The sequence below is a fragment of the Eufriesea mexicana genome, unplaced genomic scaffold (assembly GCF_001483705.2).
Source record: "Eufriesea mexicana isolate 0111107269 unplaced genomic scaffold, ASM148370v2 scaffold167, whole genome shotgun sequence".
Lineage (NCBI taxonomy): Eukaryota > Metazoa > Arthropoda > Insecta > Hymenoptera > Apidae > Eufriesea > Eufriesea mexicana.
Genome location: NW_016908331.1, coordinates 142478 through 157704, shown reverse-complemented (window position 1 = coordinate 157704; position 15227 = coordinate 142478). Strand labels below are relative to the sequence as shown.

The 15227-nt window shown below is 37.4% G+C and overlaps 1 protein-coding gene across 1 annotated transcript; it reads left to right on the top strand.

The window, feature by feature from the left end:
• Window positions 1-1905: 1905 nt before the first annotated feature.
• On the top strand, window positions 1906-14551 carry LOC108555250 (endoglucanase E-4). Its single transcript, XM_017910810.1, has 6 exons — window positions 1906-2320; window positions 8863-9100; window positions 9369-9647; window positions 10858-11198; window positions 11739-11988; window positions 13168-14551. The coding sequence occupies exons 1-6, from the start codon at window positions 2291-2293 to the stop codon at window positions 13452-13454; spliced, it is 1425 nt and encodes a 474-aa protein (XP_017766299.1). The 5' UTR covers window positions 1906-2290; the 3' UTR covers window positions 13455-14551.
• The last annotated feature ends 676 nt before the right edge of the window (window positions 14552-15227 follow it).

Below are 15227 nucleotides of genomic sequence, written 5' to 3'. Positions count from 1 at the left end.
GAATTACCAATAACCTTCCAATTAATAATAAAATACGTAAAAGTTGCTAACAATTTAATGTAAAATTATTTAATTAATACAGAATCTAAATCGTTTAATTTCGCTCCTTTTAAATTTAATTTCTAAAAAATTCCTGATAAAATAGCCAAAGTACTTAAAAATCTTTCATGCACGAGTAATGGACAAACCACTGGAACAAAAGTGTGGAAAAATTTGGCGAGTTACTACGTAGAAACAGAACGCGAAATTCCCAACGTCACCGAAAATAAACTCAGAAGCATAATTCACGCTGGTGTCTACGATTCACGCGGTAGGACGGAAGTTGGCCCGCCATAATAAACCGAGCGCGGAGTAACCGGAGGAAATATCCTCAGCTCTGTATACAAACAGCGATAGTACACGAAGCAACCTACCACGCGAATCGTTAATACGACCCAGCAGCAAAAGTAGAAGCAACGCTGCAAAACTCATTTTGCGAATTTTCCTCTCGAAAGACCAATCGTTCAAAAGCGGAAGTACCCTGAGCGACCGTCTCGTGCTTTCTGCTCTTGCGGTTTCCGTCCTCAAATTCGTCACGTATTCAAGGAGAAAACGTACGAGTTCCTCGTAGCCAGTGCTTGAATTTCAAAGGTTTTCATTTTGCCTGGAAACGATTATCGTCTTTGCGGTCAAAGTAACGTTTTATACATCCTGATTGCATGCATTACGTAAAGGAGGAAACCCGTAATCGAAGAAGCGCGATCGGTTGATACATTATCGCTTCTTGGCTAGACAATTCATTAGAAGCGTTTAGATGATTCGTGAAAAGGATGATGCTGAATTATTTACGCGAAACGCGAGTTTTCAGATGTGAATTCTTCAGTTGAGAAGAGGAAGAAGAATAGTTGGTGTCAAATGCAAGTTTTGGGATGTGAATTTGCTTCAAGGACTAATTCGTTTCGATATTAATTTTCTTTGTGGATTAACCCTTTTTTAAGGCTGATGATATTTTGTGAGCAGTAAATAAGAATCGTATAATAATTAACACGTAGAATTATTTAATTTCGATACCTCGCACGCTGTTACATTATTTTAAATTTGATGTATTAATTAATATCGAGCTTCGAAATTTTATCGAAGAGCGACTGAGAGGCGCCTTTTGAGTGCAAAGGAATAATTTATAAAGCGTAAATTATGGGACGCGAATTTGATTAAAAAATTTAAAAAATTAATTCCTTCGAAAATGAATTTTTTAATATTATCTCTCGAGTGTGTAATCTATTAGGAGTATTCAGAGATTTCGTGGAGTGTAAATTTCGTAATGTGAATTGGTTAAATTAATTCCTTTGCAGAGGAAAAAATAAATTGGCCGAAGATGGGAAAGTAAATAAATAATTTAAGACGGTACCAAGGAATGTTTCTACTAAATAGACTTTTCTTCGACACATATTTCTCAATATACCTAGCATGGTAAATATTTTGTTATTCGTCGTTTCACTGAGATCCAATCCGAAATCGTAGTAAATAAAGTTTGTTTGTGACCGCAACTGTAATTCGATGTCTCTACGAAGATTATGATCCAATATCGAAACTTGTTCAGCGAATATTCCTCTGAGACACCTAACGAAACATTACACACGAGATATTCAGCGAATTACAATGCATGTAGATCAAAACGATCGCAAATTTGCTGTCAATTAGAGAAGAGAAAAATTTATTCTCGCGTAAAGATCAAGAGGCAAAATACATATTTGCACTTATTCTAACGTCACATAGCAATCAGTAGACTTATCAACCATCTTAGTCTCACCAATACTGAAAAATATCTTAAAAAATTATTTTCAAATATCCTTAAGAAAATTTCCTGCACAATTATCGAAGATCGCTTTCAATTTTATAATTCCCTCTCTCAAACGTTACAGGATCAGTGGACGATGATACGCGAAATCAACGCGACCAATTAAATGATCCATCATCGTGATCCACCATAGAAGAATAACGACATCGATCAAATTCAATCCTCTATTTGATCAAATTACTGCGATTACTGAAACTACTACGATTACTGAGATCGTTGATAAGATCACAGAGAGGTTTTCAAGGTCGAAGATATAGCAAACGAGGAACGAAACTTCACGCGATTAAGAAAGGGATTTCACGGAACCTGGAACCATCGATGAGGAAGAGGCGCACGTGAACGATCGACATGCGACATCCCGACATGCGTTTCACATTGATCCTGGCAAACGCCGCGAAAAGGTGATTGACAGTTGCTCGTGGTCCCACAGAAAGAGTTGTGGGAAGATCGAGGATGGAGCTGAACGCGTTCATCTGTGTCACGGTGAGTGATCATTCTCTGTCTCCTATATTAACGCATTTGCGATCGATAATTTTACCAGGATCCTAAAGTAGGGAGCAAACAAAAATGGCTATGTACTGTCAAACAAGAATTGACACCTGTGTATACTCGGTACAATTTATCAGTATCAATCAAAGTCTATTTAGGCAATTTTCTATTTCTTAGAATCGCTGGCGATTGATTTTTCTAGCCTTAGTTTAATCACACAGAGTTATGGCAGTACGTCAGCTGTCATTAATGCGTTATGCTAATCAAACGTTCAAATAACGTAGAAATATTAAGATGAAGCGAGAAACATTTTACTGATAGAATTTGTGTATTATTAGAATAGGTTTGCCCAGTTATATGTAGTCTTGGTGATATCTAATCACTGTTCTTATGCTTCTCGATCGACGTATCCCTGCAATTAGATCGATATAGTAACTTGCATTCACTCGACATCAGTATTTATGTAAATGAAATGAAATGATTAATAATTTGTATTTAAATAGGGGAATAAATTAAAAACTAAATTCGGAAGAAAAATAAATACAAAATAAATTAAATATAACTAATAACAGGTAATTATTACAAATAAAGTATAGGTGCCAAATATAAGCTTCTCAAATCCGAGTATTTATATTAATTCGTAAATATTTTATATTAAGACTCATCATACTAGATATGCCTAAGAAAATGAAAATAAAAGAGCAATAATAAGGCAAAAGTGTTAGTGTTAATTTTGGCTAGTGTTCCTACCACGATATTAATTTTTCCTCTGCTAAAAATTATCGTTGTCATTGATTGACAATTTATGAAAAGTGACTATGATAAATCGTTGACATTTTTTCATATACAGCAGTTACCTTCCTCAGGGGTTAAGTGACACTGATAATGTCGCGTGTTTTATGATGTCTGGTAGCTTCGAAACTATACGTATCGATCGTGCTCCGGTCACGAATAAAATTGAGAAAATATCGAGATAAAATTCCTAGGAAGCTCTAAAGAGCAAAGGAATTTTTATTTTATGACACGTACCATCTTGCAATATTAATTTTCACGATCGTAATAACTTTGATAAGACACCAATCCTAAAAGCTAATCACTACTTTACTCGTATTTTCTTATAACAATCTTAATTAATTATGCACAATTCGTTACGTTAATCAGTGTGCATACAGTGACTCAAAAATTCATTTGCAAATCCTCCACACGTCACATTCTGAAAAATCATAATCATGTATTTAATCTCACATCGTGAACCGGGAAATTTGAAATTTGAAGATGCACAGTCTTGCAGAAGTGCACGTTCCAAAGTCAAAAATGTATAAGGCGGTGCAATAATTCTTAGAATGTAGAGTTAGACGAACAAATGTCTGAGTCATAGGATATGCTAATTAGGTAAACCGAGCGTGTCACATAATGTGTTACTGTAACGTAAAAGAGAAGGAAGAGGGAAAGTAAATAAAGGAGGATAAAAGAAAAAGAAAGTAAAGCGTATTTCGTTCGATGTCTGCTAGTATACTTACTGCTAAGAGTTCCTGGCAGACCTTAGAAACGAAGATAGTGGAAGTCAGAGGACGTACTGGTATGGACGAAATGGTCACACGAGGAATTTTGGAAATTCCGTGCTGGTAAACATAGGTCGACATCTCGTGCTAGTCTGTAACTAAATTATTCAGAGTACGTTTAATTTATTTATGCGATCAGGAGACGAAGAACCACGCATGTGTGACACTAACCTGTCATAACGAAATGAAGCTGTTAAACCTATACCAGTCTAGGTTTCGTACAAAATGCAGTAATTAATTCAAATTGTTACAGATATTTAAACAAACTCATATCGTATATAATTAAAAGAAGAAATTAACGTTTACTATATACGGTGTCCATTTTAATTACGATTAAGACGATTATTTGCCTAAATATAGGGAATGCAAAAATATGTTTCAAAGTCTGGATTATCACCATGATATTCCAACTTTTCTGTGAAATAATTCTCGGTACTTTGATGCAAAAGAATATATGCAAATGACCATGGTTCACACAGTTAGGTGACGGATATTTCAATAAACCGTTCGAAATGGCGTGTGTCTTCTCTGCCAAATGTCTCGATTAGATAATATTTCGCCACGCATCATAGATTCGTTTCCATCGTCACGTGTTACGTCATGTCTTTTCGACTCTTAACGAACGCACGATACACGTATGCTTGCTCATCGAGCAAGATGCCGACGCGAGACATCGTTTTGAATACTTATCATTGCGCGATGCAACGCGTACGAATCGACCCGCGTGAAATCTCATGCCGAAAAACCTGGCACATTCGTTTCATCTTCGTCGAGAGCGGATGGCTCACTCGCAGCTTCGAGAAACTAGTTCTCGTGAACTTTTAGTCTATTAACTTTTAATCCGTCCGACGGCCTTTAAAGCAGACGTTAAATGTTAAAGCAGGCTCACTTATTATATCCCTGAACATGATTCCCTGATTTTTATTTCACGAGCTTAAAATTGCGTTCGGATAAATAAAAATTGATAAAAATACCGATTTGTCAGTCATATCTGAATATTAAAATATAATATTGTATAAATATAGTAAAATAGTAAAATATACGATATATAATATTTTGACAACTGTAAAAATTTTGGGAATTATTTTTAGAAACGGTTCGTGGTATAAATGAAGTATAGAAGCATTAAAGAATACTACGAAATGTAGTATAAATATAGAAAAATTATTCAGCTGCATTTAAAATATAATAAAATATATTTTAATAGCGCTAAAAGTTATAAAGCTGTAAAAAGAAAAAGGATAAGGATAATCGTATAACGCGTAAATAGGTATGAATATATTATGGCACTTTTACTTGATATCAGCTATTCAGTTTCAGCGTTCCTCGATAAAGATAACGTTACAAGAAGTTACTCGAAGTTAAATGAATAATGCATTAATTCTGCACAACTTCGAAGAATCTTAATATAATTTCCTAATTCTTTATCAGACGTCTGTCGATATGATATAGGTCGTAAGTCTCGAGAAATCGAATTTTCCCTCGTTCGATCATTGCGAATCCCTGACATTGACGAGCCGTAGACTCCTTTGTGTGGCCGGAAGTAGCGGCCGGGACACCGACTTCCGGTCCCCATGTCTTACTAGGCAGACGTGTATTACCATCACGCGAGTCTGCATTCTTGTTGTCTGATGGGATCGTCCTTCGAACGGGATTGCTCTCGCGTACATTCCAATTAGAGAAAGCATTGATTAATATAATTCCTTCATCTTCGAATATTATTTATTTCCATCGCTGGATATTTCATAATTTCTCTAGTCTCCCAGATTTTACATTTTAAAAATTCGATACACTCTTAACTTGGAAATCTTGCTTTAGGAAAGTGAATATATGTCGTTTAATGGTACATAGGTCTATGTAATTAAATGACGAATTTAATTCAGTCCTAATTGAATGTATACTTTGTATATGGTTTATAGTCTCTGCTTGGTCAGAAATTTTTGGAAAATTCCGCAATGAATAAAGCCTGTCCTATGTCGTTGCAGACACGTAAAAGAGGTCATCGGATAAAATGAAGCAAAAGAAGAAAATCAGCTTTTCGAGATACCATAAACGGAATAACAGAAGACACGAAATAAGTCTGTTAAAAAATAATTCAACAGAATTTTTAGAAGCGAAATATCGATCACTTTAATGCAAATAATTATTAACTTCTTTCCGGATATTTCGGGTAAGATGTCTATCCTAAAGGGTTCCTCTCAGCCGCGAGACAAAGCTCACGTAACAATGACAACAACAAATAAGAAGAGATAAGGAGAACTACGAAGAACGCGAAAAGAAAGGACTTGATACCGTATTTAATCACTGGAATGACCGCATTTAACCCAGTTAGACCTAGAGCATAATTTACACGCAAAAATCCAAAAAGCTGATACATCGAACACGGACTATACACTGTATACGTAACTTCCTAAATTAAAATGACACGATTCAGACGAAATAAATATAGCAATAAGACAAAAATGAAAGCACCTAACCCTTTACACTCTCATATCTTCTCGTTGCAAAGAAACAGGAATTCGAATCTTTCCTTACATTTTTGTAAGCTTGCTGATACTTTTTACCCCAAAATAGAAAGAGAAAAGCACGTGTCTACGTGAGAAATGAACGCATAGAATTATTTCGTAGCATTATTTTATGATTAATTATTCTCACTATAGCTATCGTCTGCTATCCATTATTTAAAATATAACATTACAACAAATGGCGATCAAGGGTCACCTCAAAGGGTTAATAATAATAATATTAAAGACTCCAGTGCTTTCATACAGTCTGTTAAGAAACTTTCGGCCAGACCTCAAAGGGTTAATAATAATAATATTAAGGACTTCAGTATTTTCGTACAGTTAGTTAAGAAACTTTCGGCCTGGCCATCCTATACAAAATGAAAAAGGAAGGAAAAAATATGGGAACCTAGAACCCTCTACTTCTCCTATTACACGAGAACCGCAGAAACTCGCGTGTACCAAAGAACATTAAACCACGCTGTACCACGTTCCCGCGTTCGCGACCATATCCCCGCGTAAGATCGCAAATATTAAAGTCCGCCATAGCAGCGAGCCGCGTGTGGACAAATTTCGCCGTTGGTCGCCGTGGTAAAAATGCTGGGACACGAGTTTACAATAAGCTCGGTGTTTGCGCTGGGTATTGGCGTTTGTCATACAGATATTACATGGTCGACGAACCTTGAGAATTTCCTGGAAAGAACGTAACGCCTTGGCTCTACGTGGAACACGTCGTACCAAACGCGGTTCCAAACTCATTTCACGTACAGACCCGCTGATATCGCCGATATGAGCGCGGAATTTTATTCCCCATCGATGTCACGGAACCCTATCGACGTTTATAAACGTCACTTTTACGCTTGTGTTCCGCGCCGAGTACCGCCGAGAGTTCCTCAAACTTCTCACGAATCCGGAATCCTTGCATTTCAAAATTGCTCCATCGATTAACGAAATTTCGCGCCATTTTGGTACCTCGTGTTTATATTCATACTTTTGGAATTCTTTTTTTTGAGAAGAGTAGAATGAGGAAGATAACAGAATGAAGATGATTAAATGATCTTGGTGTACTGTTTGAATACTACACGAGTTTTGTTATTAATTTTAAATGGCGTCGAATTTTTCATATTTTCGTCAATTCGTTCGGATAATTCAGAAAAGAGTTCTTTTTCATAAGAAAATTCAAATTTGAATGCATGGAATTACATTTTTAATAATAACAGTAGTGTTGGAGGAATATTATTTATTTGACAAATGAAATGTTTCATTTGATGGTGAGCAAACCATGTCGATGTAATTCAGTCAATATTTACCGGCAATCATTATTTATTCTGGAATATAGGAAATGAAACTTCGCGAGAAAATTATTTATTTGTTGTACTTAGGATATTTTTGTATATTATTTATTTAACTGTCATATGTTAATAATAAAAGATTTTCAAATACGAATAACATCAACCGAGATAGGAAAGGATTTTTACAATTAATATGGCGTTGAATTAAAATGATAAAAATTAAAAATGAATCTAACCTTAGTTAAACAAAGGGAAGGTAAATAAAAGTAAGTGAGATAAAACAGGGTACTTAAGGGAATAATAGAAGCGACAAAACGTTGATCTATAAACTCCGAACACAATAAAACACGTTATCTCCGACAGTTTATATTTCTCCACGGTTAAACCTTTCCCATAAATAAATATCGATAAAAATCGAGCATTCTGCGGCAATTGAATCGAAGAGAGGAGTGGCATCGCCACGAATATTTCTCTTCTATCGACTACCTAAGGTCATAACGAAAGTTTAGCTGTCGCTTCTTAGGTGGCCTCTACCAAAGTCCGTCACGTACAACACGTGTACGTGCCCTGCGGATTTATTGCAGTCATACTTCGTGGTTTCGTCATAACTCCGCGGTGAGAACATGTCAGTTTCATGAAATTCGGTGGAAAGTACTTTCCCTTAGAGCTCGTGGAGTTCGACGTTTCCAATAACAAGTTTCCCACGACCCCTGCCGTAGAAGTTTATTCGCGAAACGTTATTCCTCGAATCGCCAATTATGAATATAAATCTTCTTTTTACCGAACAAAATTCAAAATAAAATCGAACTTGTAAGAAATCGATGAACGACGAACAAATAAAAATTAAACAAGCAAAAATATTCCATGTATGCTTCAAAATTGACAGTCCCCCCTAAATCTCTACATAAATGTACAATTAATAGAATATATATTAATAGAATATTAATTATAATAAATAGAATTAAAATAAAAAACGAGAATAAAGAAATTTCAGAAATTTCATGGAAGAAGAGAAGCATATCGTTATTTCCTAGTAGGAAAAGAATATCGTTTTTCTTAATAAAAAAAAAAAGGGAAAAAAGAGTTACACGTTGCCATTGATACTGATGAGCAATCATGTACACCTATCTCACTCGGTTACGTGAAACACGTAATTCAATAATTGGCTCACGTTACAGACTGTGGCGATAGCATCGATAGCCTTGATCGACACGATAAACGCGAACCCACCGTACTACGTGAAACCCATCGAGGACGAGAACGACTATGCTCGTGTCCTGGAGCTTTCGCTTTTGTTTTACGAGGCGCAACGATCGGGGAAGCTGCCGGAGAACAATCGAATCCCATGGAGAGGGGACTCAGCGCTAGACGATCGAGGTCTGAACGGGGAAGATTTGACAGGAGGCTACTACGATGGTAGTTAGAAACTATATACCAATTACAATAAATGAAAAAGATATTTGAACACATATATATACCTTGACCTCTATCTTCTACATTTCAAATAAATACACAATTAAAGAACATAGAGTCTACTATACTATGTCAGAGTATGGTTAAAACTTTGCACTCGAAGGCTTTTTCGCTGAATCGGATGTTCATAGATAGATCTCCGAAAATTTATGTTGATTTAGCGTACGATTAAATATCGTGATAGTGATTTTATGATTATAAACAATTTTAGCTGGCGATTTCGTGAAGTTCGGCTTCACAATGGCGTCGACGACCACACTGCTGGCATGGGGTGCCGTCAGTTGGCCAGAAGCTTACAACGCGGCTGGCCAACTAGACGAGCTTCGCGAAGCCATCAAATGGGCCACAGATTATTTCATCAAATGCCACGTGAGCGAGTACGTTTTTTACGGACAAGTTGGTGACTTTTCTCTGGACCATACTTTCTGGGGAAGGCCTGAAGAACTGAACACCACCAGACCTGCCTACAAAATCGATCCTGAACATCCTGGTACGACGATACGATATTTATTACCCCCTTTCGCGCTTTTACACGACTTTTCTTCATACGTTTTGTTCAGTTATGCGATCTGTTATTTTATTATATTTTTAAGAAGCTGCAAAATATTTTAATTCGCGAATCAATTTTTTTACGACCAAAGTACATCGCACTCTCTTTTTAATACGAGAAATATCATTCTTTGTTCGTCCATCGACTAGAATATAATCTTCGGCCACCTAGATACATACTTTCCAAGTAGATCTAATTATATAGATATTATTTAATTTTGAGAGCTTGATACTATGTGCAGAAAGAATCAAGGATTTTCCGGTTCCTTTTGGGGAAAATCTGCCTGAGATCCTGTATGTCACAGATATACTACTTGTTATTAACTTTGAATGAAACAGGGAACATAATGAGTGGGTTTCATGGGAGTTGCTAGTTTCGTGAGAGCAACCAGTGTAATGTGCATTTACCGAAAGTTCATAATTTTGCAGAAAACTTTCGTCAAACGTATATCACCGGAGTTGCGTTTCTCGTCGCTGTTCAACTTGTCTGACAGCGAAACATTCTGAAATATTTATTTAAACTGTACAGTGTGAATTTCTAAAGCCATATAAAATATCAAGCACGCCTATCTTTTTACATGGAAAATTGAATAGAAAATTTCCTCGTATTCTGATTTTGCCTCGCCTTTGAAATTTATGAAAGGGAGTAAACGAACCTGGTTGCCAATAATTACAGAACAGTGTGAAAATTTTGATATTATTTGTTCGACGCTATATCTTAGATCGAAGAATTAACAATTACCCAAAAAGTAACATTTTATTTAAAATATTTATTACTCGGGGTATCGTTAAGAATCTTATTAATTTCTTAATCTCGTTTCCTATTCTGTGCCATGCTCTTTCTAAGATTTCACCGTTTCGCGTCTCTTATATTTCTTCCTCCTTCGACTCTTAAATAATTCCATACGTGATCGATAAGATACAACTCGAACTGGCATTTACCGCAGTGCTTCGAACGAAGTTAGGAACCAAGGGAAACCATAAATAAACAACGCTACTAATATTTAAAAAATTCCAATAAATACTGCTCGAGTAAAAAGATACTTAGATCTACCATTCGATGATTTTCTAGATCGAAGACTATTTACAAGTACATTGCTATGCTTGCTAAACTACCGTGGTAATAATAGTAATACTCGCAATGTTTGCAGGCTCAGATCTGGCAGGCGAAACCGCGGCTGCCCTCGCGGCGTCCAGCATCGTCTTTCGAAACCACGACCCGGAATACAGTACCAAATGCTTGAAACACGCAAAGGAACTGTACAAGTTTGCCAGTAGATATCGAGGCCTTTATCACGAGGCGATCCGTGGAGCAGCTCAGTATTACGAAAGCACCGACTATGGCGACGAGTTAGCATGGGCAGCCGTGTGGTTGTTCAAGGCGACGAACGACACGATGTACCTCGAGGATGCCGAGCATCATTACCAGCATTTCCATCTCAAAGAAAGGCCGAACGAATTCTTTTACAACAAGAAGGTCGCTGGCGTTCAGGTGAATTCAATCAGGTCTCCCGAAGTAACGAGAAATGAGAGAATAGAAGAGAGATATTCCCTTTTTCTCTTAAATTATATTTTAATTGCAATATTATTTAATTATAATCAGCGAGGAATTCCTATTTTGACAAATTATTACAATTTTACTTTTCCATTTGTACTATTCTTTTCTCGCTTAACACTAGGTTTACGAACGTCACCTGTATACCTATTTCTAAGGACACCTGTCAAATTGACAGGTAACGGAAACCACCTGCCTTTTCTTTTTAACGATTAGTTTAATTTAAAAACAATTATACATTATATTAACAGTCTTAATATAAGTTAACTAAATCTGTTACCATCGTATAATTGGAGCAACCCTTCCGTCAAATTGACGGGTTTCGTAAATCTAGTGTTAAATTAGGACAAATTTATTCTAAACGTGGCTGTCTTAATAGAATTCGAGAAAAATGAATGAAATATTGATGTAGAATTAAAGAAGGAGGAATATTCTATACACGATGAATTAAGGTCGATGTTTTCGTTGGTTTGACAGGTTCTATTGGCCCAGATGACAGGACAGCCGGAATATCAGAACGCGGCGCGAGCTTTTTGCGATTTCTCGGTGCGCCAACAAAAACGTACACCGAAGGGATTACTCTATATCGACAAGTTCGGCACCCTCTGCCACGCGGCGAACGTCGCGTTCGTTTGCCTGGAGGCGGCCGACTCGCCCGATATCGGCGACCCGCAGGAATATCGTGAATTTGCGGAACAACAAATTTACTATATGCTGGGAGGGGGTGGTAAGCTTGCTATGATACACGACTTAGTAGAAAATTGTGCAGATCGACTCGACGAACCAGATCCTTGCTCCGCTTTACGGAAACACCCATATACCGATAAAAGCATAGAATGAAACAGAATAATAGCTTGGTTCAGTGGAACCTCGATTATCCATGCTCACCGAAACAGTATAAAATTAAAAAATAATATATTAGTAATTATGTCAATAAAATTGTTGGGTCCCGAACACTGTAAGGCCCGTTACGCTGTTGCGACAGTGCTGAAGGGATGAGGTTTAATCTAACATGATCGAAATTGCCTTGATTAGGTTTTTAAATGATCGAGTTGAATCTTGCGCAACTGTGTGATGTGTAAGTATAATCTTGATCGAATCTGATTGAACGTGGTGTATCTTGTGTTGATTATTGAGTTCGACCCCTGTGTCTCGGTGATTCTATAGCTTCGGGTGTGTCGTGAGTGATGGATGCGTGTTTTCCTATTGGTTGTGTATGTCTTGTTAGAGGTGTGTCGGCTTCGACGACTTTCGATGGTGGTGGATGTTTAACCCTTTCGCTATGGTGGGCCCCACCTAGAACGATGCACAAGGTGTAAACATTATGTGTGCGCAGTCTTTAGCATTCGGGACCAAGTCTTTTGAAAAAGAATAAAAAAAGAAAAAAGAAGATCCACCATCGCAATAGCGCTTGCAATTCTTTGCGAAGAGAGCTAAGTAGAACAATAGCACTTGCCTTAATTTTTGACACGATTTTGGTGGCCAGTGACTATAGTTACCAATTGTGCGAAAGTGGCATCTCATGGCCGGTGACTATAGTCATCCGTATTAGAGAAAGGATTAAACAAATTGTGACCGCTGTGCTCATCGTCTAAGGGTGATTTATTGACCCCTGCTAGGGACTGACAAGAGTGACAGCCGGGTGACCCTAGGGTCCCTGAGTCACTGAACCCTGGCAATAAAAGAATAAAAGTCTCCCACCTTGAAACAGAAGAAAAATAAAGAATTTATTGATATATAACTCGAGTTTATAGGAGTCTATCTCTAATTAAGCTATTATAATATAGACCTCGAAATTTGATTAGATTATATACCTATAGAAATTCACAAAAATAATTAAACATAAACACCTGAACCAACTTCCTCTTTATAATCGCAATTAACCAAAGCTCAGTTCCTATCTCAGGCAGGAGTTACGTGGTCGGCTGGGGCCGAAATCCTCCGAAGCAACCGCATCACGCTGCTTCATCCTGCCCAGACAGGCCAGCCATCTGCGGATGGCCCGAGTTCGACAAGGACGCTCCCAACCCTCAAATCCTGTATGGCGCCCTGGTCTCCGGACCCGACGAGGCGGACAAGTTCCACGACCATCGGGAGGATTACGTGTACACGGAAGTCACGTTGGATTACAATGCCGGATTCACGAGCGCGTTGGCCGGTTTGCTACAGCTGCGAGTGAAGAGCACCGCGTAACGACGCTTCCTCGTGTTTGGCCAAGGATCCAGGAACTACTTTGCTCTCTCAACTGGAGCAACTCGTCGAAACGGAGAGGGAAGACTTCGTCGTGATCTGTCTGTGAATCGTCAAATAAGAACGATTGGATTTACGATGAAGAATCTGTAGTCGGAGCTCGATGAAATTCTTTCGAGAGACTCGATAGAGGTTTGCCTCTGCGAGCTGATGGGAGTAGTTAGTCAAACGTTTTGATTTTTGTATCTCTCGAGTAAAGAGATCCCTGTACTCTGGTAATATTAACCCCTTGACTACGGCAAATTTTGATACGCAGCGGCCGGCAGGAATTGAGTTACGATGTGCGCCATTTTTGTGAAAACAAGCGCCCTCCATGTCATAAAGCCTAACTACGTCAAGCGTCTATAGGTGCCCTCTGTGTCACAAACGCAAAATTTCTAAGCGTTCATAGGTGCCCTCCGTGCCACCAACGCAAAATTTCTAAATGTCCTTAGGCGCCCTCTGTGTCACAAACGCAAAATTTCTAAGCGCCCATAAGGGCCCACAGTAGTCAAAGGGTTAAAGCAATTTGGCAGAGAAGGCGACTTATTCTCAATAAGAGTATTTATGGTGACTATGAATCGGGGGTTCGGGGGGTTCGAATAGATAGTCGCGGCCATGATCGATGCGTCGTTTCTCTTCGGATTGGATAGATATTTTATTATACACTTGAGGGTTTGACGAAGTTGGATGGAGTTTAATTGCAACTGATGTAACGTTTGTTGATGCGAGAATGAAATTTTGTTCCTCATGGACGTATATAGGATTTTATCGAACAGATGTCTAGTTGATTGTGGCTTTAACAGACCGACTCGATGATGTATATATAAGGGTTGCATAAGGGTTGATGGATGTAAGGAGTCTGGTCCTTTAACGAAGAGTAATATACGTTCTAAAATTAACACGATTGAAGGTATTACTCGGTTATATCGTACGAACTTGAGAACGAATTAAGGTACCGTAGGTATGTATATTTTTTTGAAAACTAGGCGAAGAGTTTATTTAACGCGTTTCCTAGAGATGTAAGTGCAATCGGTTATTCGAATTGAATAATTTAAATAATTTGCTCCTACTGTACATAACACGAAGCAAATGTCGAAAATTAATTTCCTCGTCTTATTTAATAATTTTATACACATAGTGTATCATAAACTGTACACGTCGTAATGTCACGTTAGGGTATGAAGAAATTTATACGTCTTCGATTTCTCTGTTTATCTTCGACACTGTAATTCATTTCCCGATAAATACATATTATTATTGTTTTTATTATTATCCTTCGATTAAGACGAGCTTACTACGATAGCTACGAATATCCATGCGATTAGAGAGCGATATAAACGAAGAACAAAGTATAATTGTTCCTGTTATAAGCAAGATAATGTTTAATGTGTATTATCTTAACTATCTGACCATGCATAATTTATATGCTTCCCAGTATGCTAGACCAATGTAATATTTTTATGCAGTGAACACACATTTTCCAATACTGTTAGAAATAAATGTTCGAATATTTTCCATAATTTTTCAATACCTAGCAAATTTCATTTCATTTCCTCCCGCACTGTAATACCAATAAACATCCTAAATAATAATTCATAAGGTACTACGATACAGATATCGCTATAAAAAATATAATTAATATTATATCGCATAATTCTTTAGTTCAGTTGGAAACCTAACTAATAATTAAGCTAAATAAATTATTTGGAATTATTATAAGACTGCATAAGTGAA

What these genes read in the sequence shown, in the direction of transcription:
- LOC108555250 (XM_017910810.1), top strand. Translation starts at nt 2,291, where the DNA reads ATGGAGCTGAACGCGTTCATCTGTGTCACG. An exon ending in ACGCGTTCATCTGTGTCACG is followed by an intron (nt 2,321 to 8,862) that starts GTGAGTGATCAT and finishes CTCACGTTACAG; the next exon opens with ACTGTGGCGATAGCATCGAT. An exon ending in GACAGGAGGCTACTACGATG is followed by an intron (nt 9,101 to 9,368) that starts GTAGTTAGAAAC and finishes AAACAATTTTAG; the next exon opens with CTGGCGATTTCGTGAAGTTC.